This window comes from Phalaenopsis equestris, unplaced genomic scaffold (assembly GCF_001263595.1).
Source record: "Phalaenopsis equestris unplaced genomic scaffold, ASM126359v1 Scaffold000411, whole genome shotgun sequence".
Classification (NCBI taxonomy): Eukaryota; Viridiplantae; Streptophyta; class Magnoliopsida; order Asparagales; family Orchidaceae; genus Phalaenopsis; species Phalaenopsis equestris.
In genome coordinates, this window is record NW_018164852.1 from 27,787 (window position 1) to 37,892 (window position 10,106).

A 10,106-nucleotide genomic window follows, 5' to 3' on the forward strand; every position below is an offset into this window, starting at 1 on the left:
TGACAGATAGAGACACCACAAGATTTTACATTAAACACCTGGAAAGGGGGAAGGCCTAGCCCAATCACAACAATCCACTATGAATTTGTGAGTACAAGTACATGTTTTTGTCTTACAGGCAGGAAAGCATTGGACATACTCAACGTATAATTTTGTTGCAACACAACCCAGAGTGATTGCAATTGGGAGCAGTTATTTGAACTCCAGTACACCATTTTTGGGGTGTGTTGCTGCCTAGTGTTCAGTATGACTTGTTGTGTGGTTTGTATTATACAATGTACGTCGGTATTCCACATCTCACATTATATTTTCATAAGAAGCTTTGTTGCATCAAGCATGTCGCAATAGAAAGTGGTCGATCACAACTAGCGGTGTTCGACGTTGGTCAGCAGCTGAAGAAGTGGGTGGTGTTCGTTGGACCTTTTATGTAGAACACTGTACATGATCAGTTCCTTCTCCTCCAAACTCTTGGCTTCCCCCGGTTCAAATCTAGATCCCACTTTCATGAAGGAGATAGAGCTCTATTTATAGAGTCTGAGAGAGAACTCCCGACAAATAAGGAAGGAATCCAGCTACTCCATCAGATGACCCGGGGAGATAGTGTTTTATGGATATTTGTGTGTCTTAACAATGTCAAAATTAAATAATCATGAGCTCATTAGATTTATCTTGTGATTTGACCATAAATTTGTCAGATTTGATATTTGTTTGACATTTTAATTGCACACTAGATTCTTTCTAGAATGTGATTGGACCACTTTTAGTGTCATTGTGTTCATCTCATCGAACGCTCAGTTTGACCATACGTTTATTGAATTCTAAGTTATAAATGTTTTTTAATTAAAATTTAACCTTTTCTTACTAAAAAAATTATTTCCAGATTTATGCCATCCCTCGAGATTCGTGGTTTCTTACTAAAAAAATTATTTCCAGATTTATGCCACCCCTCAAGATTCGTGCTTGACGATAAAATTTTGCTAGTGGCATATCAATAATATTACTCATTAATTATCAAATCCTAATGAATATAATTATAGAAAAAAAGCTTTAAAACGCTAAGCTTCTTTTTTTTGCAATTATTTCTTTATTTATTTATCCAAGCATTACTGTGTCAAAGCAGGCAACCATGAATTAATCTTTGCTCATAGTTTTTTTTTTTTTTTTGGTCATGAGCTGGTAGAAATACTGGCTTAATTATTAAAAAAATTCCACGAAAAATCTTCCCGCGTGCTACAAAATTCTCCGTATTAGAACAAAAGTTGATTACTCATTTGCCTTTGCACGCCATAAGAACTCAATATATCCAAAACAAGAGAGCCATACACAACTCTCCTTTATGCATTCAATCCATCACTTTTCAGAAAATTCAATTTCTGAATAAAATCAAAGCTTAATAACACACTTCTTAACATCTTGCCGAAGACAAGTCCCCATATAAAGCTTACACGACACAAATGGTACATTGCAAAAAGTCTCATGCCTCCCACAAAAGCACCTTTGCAGAGAAACAAAAAAAACTCACCACTCCACAAACTTCCTTCCATCAGAAAGAAAGATATGAGCTACCATCACTGTACCGTCGCCGTGAACTCTTCCGCGAACTCTTGCTCGAACGAGACGAAGCCATGGGACGATCATCGATACAAGAAAAAATGATCATTGAGATGATAGATAGCCACATGACAATCACACAGAACATCACATCCCCTCCTCCATGAGCTTCAAAACTCTCCAATCCCATTTTCATCTATCTATAACTTTCTCCTCTCTACTTTGCCTCTGGTTGTATTTTCCCTTCGCCATTCCGGTCTGGTATTTAAAGACTCTTTTGGCGTCCTCGTGACGTTCAATTTGATCATGTTGACGTTTAGGGAAATTTCTGAGTCTTAGATGGCTTGGTGGAAAGAGTCCAGTGTGTTTTGTTGAATGAGAGCAGTGAGTCAAAACAAACATAAATGCATTGGAAGACTTGTACAAATTCTTTCGTTTCATGACTGAGTATTGCAAGTGGATTTGTGCTTTATGTCTATCATTTATTTGTTTGGGCATTTACATATACCATCCCATTTTCATGTATATTTGCATGTCTGATATCTAAATTTTGTTTTTTTTACATTTATACCATCATTTGCAAGTGTAATACATTTTTTTCAGGCGTAGTTAAGGTGGTACGGATGTAAATATATAGGAAGAGTGGTATATATGTAAATCTTCCTTGGCTGCTAATTAAAAATAACTGGCTAAGTGGCTATTATAAAAGTATCTATCACGCGTCGTATGGCGGTGAAGAGTGGCACAACTTGGACAGCGATTTCACATGTAATATGAGCTGAGATAGTGACAATTGCTTAATTAAATTTATAATGTAAGGAATATATGTAAGTCTTGATACTTGTTTTTTTTTTTTTTTTTGCATTTTGAGCCTGAATAAGGGTGTTTAAAAAATATTTAAAGTAATGAAGCATCGTCTTAGGGTTGGGTGTTTAAAAAATATTTAAAGTAATGAAGCATCGCCTTAGGGTTCGTTTGGGGCAATTTATAAGTGCGGGCGGCGTTTTGCCGAACTGTTTGGTTCACGTGTTTCACCAGTTTATCCCGTTTGGGGCAGTTTATAAGTGCGGGCGGCGTTTTGCCAAACTGTTTGGTTCACGTGTTTCACCAGTTTATCCGAAATTACGTTTGAGTTTTTACACTAAACGCAGGCCGCGGGTCGACCCCTGCGGCCGGCCCGCTGGCCGCGTTTCAGGATAAACAGCTTATCTTGTCGCGTTTCATGATAATCGGTTTATCCTAAAACACACAAGCTGCCCAAACGGACCCTTAGTTTGACATTCTTAGAGAGAGCGAGAGAGGGGGAGGGAGGGAGAGAGACGAACCTAGTTTTAGGGACAAAAATCTTCAAAACATTTTAGGGGCAAAAATGATTCTCAATGCATGAGGGAGAAAATATAGGTCAGAAAAAAGATTACAGTAACTGAATTTATTTTAAGATAAATGTAATACATAATTCATCAATTAAAATTTATTTTGTATTCATCAACAAATACATATTATGGTCATTTTAAATTCATCAAAATTTTTATTTTTTATTTTAATATCCTAACTCAAAATTTTGTCGTGGGTTAGACTAAACAAATGCAAAATTTGAGAAAACAATCCAGAGATTGGAAGGCATAAAAAAAATACACTTTTGATCTTGATACGTCATAAATAAATTTTCAATATCTAACATGAATTTCGAGGCGTGATGCAGATTTCAATGCAAATTTTTTAGCAAGAAATATTCAAATTTTGATAAAAATTCATCCAAATATCTGATTCCAGCAAACTTATGGTCAAATTGATCGGTCCGATGAGATGGACCCAAAGATACTAAAATCAATCAAATCCGAGTTAAATCAAACCCAAATAGAACCAACAAACCATTTTTAGATGGTTTTCAGTATAATTGGAATGTCGGTGTCAACTATGACATACTTATAGCCAAATCGAACGTCTCAGTGAGACGAATCCAATGAGACCAAGATCACTAAATTTTGACATCATTAAAGCAGTCAAACGTACATCAAACACTATCTAATTGATGGGATCTCTCTCGAATGTCCTATTAAGAGTGTTTTGGATTCATGTCTTATTTGCAGTTTAAACTCTATAAATAGAGCCCCAAGCACTTCATGAGAGGGGACAGAGACTCAAAGCCAGAGAGAGAGAGCAGGCCTGCATAAAAGGGAACAGTTGCTCAGCCTCTTGCATCGTCGGCTCCGGTCTCCGCCGCCTTTGGTTGTCGCCGCCTCCGGCTATCTCCGCCCTTATGCCACCGCCTTCTAGCCACAACCACCATTGTCAGGCCATTACCGTCTCTAGTCATCACCGTCTCCTGACATCGTTGCCTATGACCATCTCCACCCTCTTTCCAACAGATGCAACCGTTTTTCGGTCGCCACCGCTGCCTCCAACTATCGCCTTCTCAGGTTGTCGCCTTCCGATCATCACCGTCTCAGGTTGCCGCCGTTGTCTCAGGCCACCACCACCGCCTGCTCTTTACTATGTGTTCATTCGTGCATAGACATTGTAGTCAGGGAAATTGTGCAACCCTTCCTAGCATGTTGGATAAGGAGTTATACATGTAATCAGGGAAATTGTGTAACCCTAACTCATAGTGGAACATTTGAATTGGGAAAGGCCCTGTGGTTTTTTTTCCTTTTGGGTTTTCTACGTAAAAAATTCTAGCATCGTGCCTATTTTCTTACTTCAATATGAGTGTGTGTCGGATTTCCGTACTATGCTAGACAATAATCCTTTACTCTGTCAGCATTTTCAGAAATTTTATGTCCTCATACAATTTCCCTGCAACCATAAATTATTATTTTTCTCAATTGAGAATAAAATTTGTTTCTTCACAGCGTTTTAGAACATTAGATAAATGATCTAAACATGAATCAAAAGAGGTTCCAAAAACTGAGAAGCCATCCATAAAAACTTCTATTCCTTTCTCAATTAAGTCGCAAAAAAATAGACATCATACACATTTGAAAAGTTGCAAGTACGTTGCATTAACCAAAATACATTCTTCTAAAAGCAAAAGTCCCATAAAAACTGATAAATGTCGTCTTTTCTTGATCCTCTGGAGTGATAGATATTTGGTGGTACCCAAAATATCCATCCATAAAGCGAAATAGTGGTGCTCAGCTAGTCTATCCAACATTTGGTCTAGAAAAGGTAAAGGAAACTGATCTTTCCTAGTGGCAAAATTTAATTTTCTATAATCAATACAAATTTGTCATCCAGTAACTTGTCTTGTTGGAATTAAATCATTCATTTCATTAACAGCTACTGTTACTCCTTTTTTAGGAGGATAGTGAATAGAACTAACCCAAGAACCATCTTAAATTGGATAAATAATTCTCACATCTAACCACTTTAAAATTTCTTTCTTCACTACATCTTTCATAATTGGATCTAATCTTCTTTGAGTATTTTCCCTAGGTTTATGATTATCTTCTATTAAAATTCTGTGCATACAGATTGAATAACTGATTCCTTTAATATCAACTAATGTCCACCCAAAGATTTTTTTATAACTTCGCAAAGTATCCAATAATTTTTCTTTTTATTTTACAGTTAAATCCGAGGATATAATTATTGGTAAAGTTGATGAGTTCCAAAAAAATGCATATTTTAAATGAGTAGGGAGAACTTTCATCTCAAGTTCAGGAGGTTTTTCAATAAAAGGAATCAGGGGTTTGCTATTCTAGTAGTATCAATTTTTCTGAACATAATTTGAATCCTCAGTGTTTATAACATTTGATTTATCCTCTAAATCACTCTCAATTTTGTTCTTCAACTCTTCCTGATTTGATATGACTTCTTCTTTTTAATCTGATATGACATCACATCTTTTTTGAAAATAATTAACAATCTTATAATAAATAATTTTAATTCTAAAGCATTTCCCGTTCTTTCCTTTATCGGGGTACTTCATTATTTTAAGCACATTAAATGTAACTTCTTGGTCATTAACTCTTTCTTGGTCATTAACTCTCATGGTCATTAACTCTCATTGTTAGTTCTCCTTTTTGCACATCTATCATTGCACGTTCGGTTGCAAGGAAAGGTCTCCCCAAAATAATAAGAATTTCTTTATCTTCTTCTATGTCTAACACAATGAAATCATTAGGGAAGATAAATTTATCCACCTTAACAAGTTCATCTTCTATAACCCTTTAGGATAAGTAATAGATCGATCAGCTAACTGAATGGTTACATTAGCGAGAGAAATCTCTCCAAAGTCTAACCTTCTAAAGACAGATAATGACATGAGATTAATGCTTGCTCCTAAATCACATAAGGTTTTTCCACAAAATTTTTTCTCCAATTGTCATTAGTATGGTGAAGCTATCAGGGTCTTTAAGCTTTTGAGGAAGCTTTTTTTGAATTATTGCATTACATTCTTCACTAAGTGCAATAGTCTCATAATCTTCGAACTTCTTTTTTTGTTTAAAATTTCTTTCATAAAATGGACATAACTAGGCATTTGTTCTAAAGCTTCTGCAAAAGAAATGTTAATTGTAAGCTTCTTAAATATCTTGAAAATTCTTGAAAATTGTTGATCTAACTTTTGTTGTCTAAGTCTTCGAGGAAAAAAGAAGTGATGGTTTCTCTAAATTAATTTTAGTTGGAGAAATGGGTGTTTCAACTTCCTTAGAAATAGTTTCCTTAGCTTTTTTAGTTTCTTCAATTTCTCTCTCAACTTCAATTTCTTTTTGAACTCTAACATTTAATTACTTTCCACTCCAAAGTTGGACAACTTTAACTTGCTCTTGTTCTCTACTTTTGTCTTTCAAATTTATCTCAACATTACTGGGAAGTGTTCTCTGGGGTCTATTACAAAGTGTGTTAGCAATTTGTCCCAGTTGATTCTCAATATTTCAAATAACAGCACTTTAACTTTGTAATTAATAACCCATTTATAACACCACTTATTCTATCGATAACTTCTTTTCCTTAAATTGTTGGTTATTAAAGCTAGGAGGATAAGAAAGTCTATTGCTAGAACTACCCTGATTGTTCCAATTTCCCAATGAGTTTACTTGATTGTTCACTTTCATCATTAGAATTGTTATTCCGGTTAAAATTAAGATGAAAATTTTTGAATATGAGCTATTGAGTCTATTAATAATATTTATAGTTTCTAATAAAGTTTGAGAATCAATCATTTGTCCTAATAAATTTTATTCGATCACTTGAGGTATTTGAGAAAAAATTCATTCCAATTTGATCAATTTTCTTAGATAATGCAATAACTTGAGATGCAACAATTAAAATAACATCATTATCATGAATACTGATTATTTTCTTAGAATTTACCATTTCTGAGAACCATTGAAAATTGTTTGTAGTCATCTCTTCATTTAAAGCATACACTTCATCAAATGGTTTAAACATTAATGAACCTCAAGTAGCAGCATCAATTATAGATATAAGTGATCCTACTAACCATTTATAATATGTTTGAATGGTTAACCAATCTGGAAATGCATGATGTGGACATTTTCTGAGGAGTTCCTTAAATATTTTCCAAACTTTGTATATTGACTCTCCTCCATGTTAAGTAAAAGAAATAATATCAGTATATCTTTTCTAAGCTTAGACATTTTTTAAGGAGGAAAGTACTTAGCCAGGAATTCTTATGTTAAATCCCCCAAGTTCTAATAGATCTAAGTGCTAGTGAATTTAACCACATCATAGCTTTATCACTTAATGAAAAAGGAAAAGTCTAAGTCTAACAGCATCGTTTGAAATGTCATCATATTTAAATGTAGCACACAGTTCTAAAAAAATTGTTAGATGTAAATTTGGATCATTAGATGGTGTTCCCTAATCTGATTATTTTGCACTATTTGTATAATAGCATGTTTTAGTTCGAACGAGTTAGCCGCCACAGCAGGGGTTTGTATGTTTAAATGAATTTCATCTACTGTTGAGTTTGCATATTCCCATAAAATTTTCTGTACATTTTGATGTTCATTTTCAGCGCTTTGATTCAAAATTGTTATGTGAAGTGTTTGTTATCTCTTGTAAATTGTGAAGGCCTTATTGTTTTCGAATTATTCTTATTGTTCATTCTAATTTAGAATCGTAGGGTACTAAACCATCAAATTCCAAATTACGCATGCAAAAACTAAAATTCAGAAAATAAACTACTTAAAATATCTAAAAAAATATTTTATATTTTTAGTTTTTGCATATTAATTTTTCGGATAAAGTGCTAAAATCATTTTTTAATTTTCGTAAAATAAATCTACAGCTCAGATAAAGTTTCTTAAGTAAAAAAAATTCGTTATAATCCCCGACAACAGTGTCAAAAAACTTGACCCGACCAGCAATTACGCAAATATTTTTACTCCAACAAATTACAAAAAACTTAACCCAAATTATATTTAACGGCTAGTGTAAATAGATGAAATAATCTAAAAATTATATGACAAACTTTCACACTAATAGTACGACGCAAGTATACGTATCATTTCAAGTAATGTAGGATTTTTCTTAAAAACCCTAGTATCGATTCCACGAGGATAGCTGATAGCTATATGTATTTGACTAAGAAAGACCTTTACTTTAAATAGTAAAATATATTTTATGAAAATAAAAAGTAATTAAAGTGAAAATTTAAGCTTTATTAATTCCTACAAGTACAACTTAAAAGTAAATGTTGGGTTTCAAAAATAACAAAAACTAGAAAATTCAATATATGTAAAGAGACATTCTCTTGCAAATAATTCATAATCAGTGTAGGATTGCATATGTTTAGAAGTTTAACTGATGTATTGTGACAAATATGAGCAAACATATTATTTACCTCTTTCGAGCATAAAGAACAATGACTAATCTAAAGTTGGTGTTAGCATGTATAGTAGTGTTGAGTATGTTCTAGCCTCTTATCTCTTGATTACCCACCGTGCCTTCTCTATAGTACCTACTAGTGACCCTTAGTTCCAACTCTAGACCAAATTGATAACATAATCTAGTCTGTCACCCTAGAAACATCAATTTTACGTCCATCAAATCTTACATCCCTTCCTATTTGCACTTCTCCTTGGACGGTCACCATGACTCTTTTTAAGTAAAATGTGGTACTCACTAGTTAGAGAAATTTTTGCCCTTTCAGGTCTGTAACTTTCTCAACAAGTTTTAACAAAACGAACGGTCAGTTTGCAAAGTAAATAAAGAACCGATGAAAATACTATCACAAATTTTTAGAATAAAAGAAGTTCTATACAAATCAAATCCAACACATAATTTCTTCTTATTGCAAGGAGAAAGAGGAAAACTATTAAGAATTCATGGGGATATCAAAACGAAACTTATTTATAAAACTCAAATCCAACATACAAAAGAAAAAAATACCAATACTGATCTCAAATGTTTCCCCAAGCACTCCTCTGAAGTTTCCTGACTTATCTGACTCCACAAAGCTCTTAACAAACTCACAATACTCCAAAAATCACAATGACTCACAAAACCTTACTAGGGTGGTCTCCCACTCTATATCGGTTCCTCATTTTCTCAAAACGACTCTAAGACTCCCCCATTTCTTCCAAAATTATTCTCAATATATAGAGCTTCAAAAATCACTGAGACTTGCTTCTGACTGCTTTTCAAAATTCGTCCATATTCAATGAATATAAGTGTAACCGTCTCTGGTGCCAAACTGATGGGCCTAGGCGCCAACCGCGAATTCCATTTGGTGCCTAGGCTTCAGTTCGGTTGTTTTGACAATTGTCTTGATTTAGCCCATTTTGCGTCTTTTTGATGTGTTTTTGCTTCTTTTTGCTCTTAAACTATTTTTCTTGCAGCTGCAACTAAAAACACAAAAAATACCTTTCATTAAAGCATAATATCCTAAAAAATAAGTATAAAATATGCATATAAAATAAGTAACTTTAAGGCGCATCATCTCCCTTCGACTGCCATTGCCTCAGGCCGCCGCCTTCTAGCCGTAGTGCCACACCCCCCACCCCCCGCTCGCACCCAACCCCATCCGACCACAGTCACCACCTTCCGGTTGTCGTCGCCTTTCCACCACTGCTGCCTTTTGGCCATCGCCGCTCTCCGACTGTCGCTGTCTCTGCCCTTGGGCCGCCGCCCTCCGGTCGCAGCCAACACCATCCGACCACAGTCACCACCTTCCGGTTGTCGTCGCCTTTCCACCACTGCCGCCTTTTGGCCATCGCCGCTCTCCGACTGTTGCTGTCTAGGGTCATCATCGTCCAACAGCCGCCGTCTCATGCCGTTGTCGCCCACTCTCTAGCATGGGTTCACCTGTGTGCAGAACGTTGCAAACTGAGAAATTCTGAAACCCTTTTCCGTTTGTGGGACAAGAGGTTGTGCCTGTAATCGCTAACTCATAGTGAAATATTTCAACTGAGCATTGCCCAGTGGTTTTTTCTCTTTTTAGGTTTTCCACGTAAAAAATTCATAGTGTCATCACGATTTCCTTACTTCTTTCTGAGTGCGTGACGAATTTTCGTACTACACTAATACAAAAATCATTTATTCTGCTGTCGCGAATCTCCTAGCATGCATTAGATCTAAAGGATGGA

General features: G+C 35.1%; 1 protein-coding gene across 1 annotated transcript in view; it reads right to left on the reverse strand.

Annotated features, from left to right (window-relative positions):
- LOC110026999 (C-terminal binding protein AN-like) overlaps positions 1 to 9,792 on the reverse strand; it is a 32,511-nt gene extending 22,719 nt beyond the window's left edge. Inside the window, exon 1 of the mRNA XM_020728250.1 lies at positions 9,481 to 9,792. Coding sequence (XP_020583909.1) covers positions 9,481 to 9,792 — 312 coding nt within the window. The remainder of the gene's footprint in view (positions 1 to 9,480) is intronic.
- Positions 9,793 to 10,106: the final 314 nt, after the last annotated feature.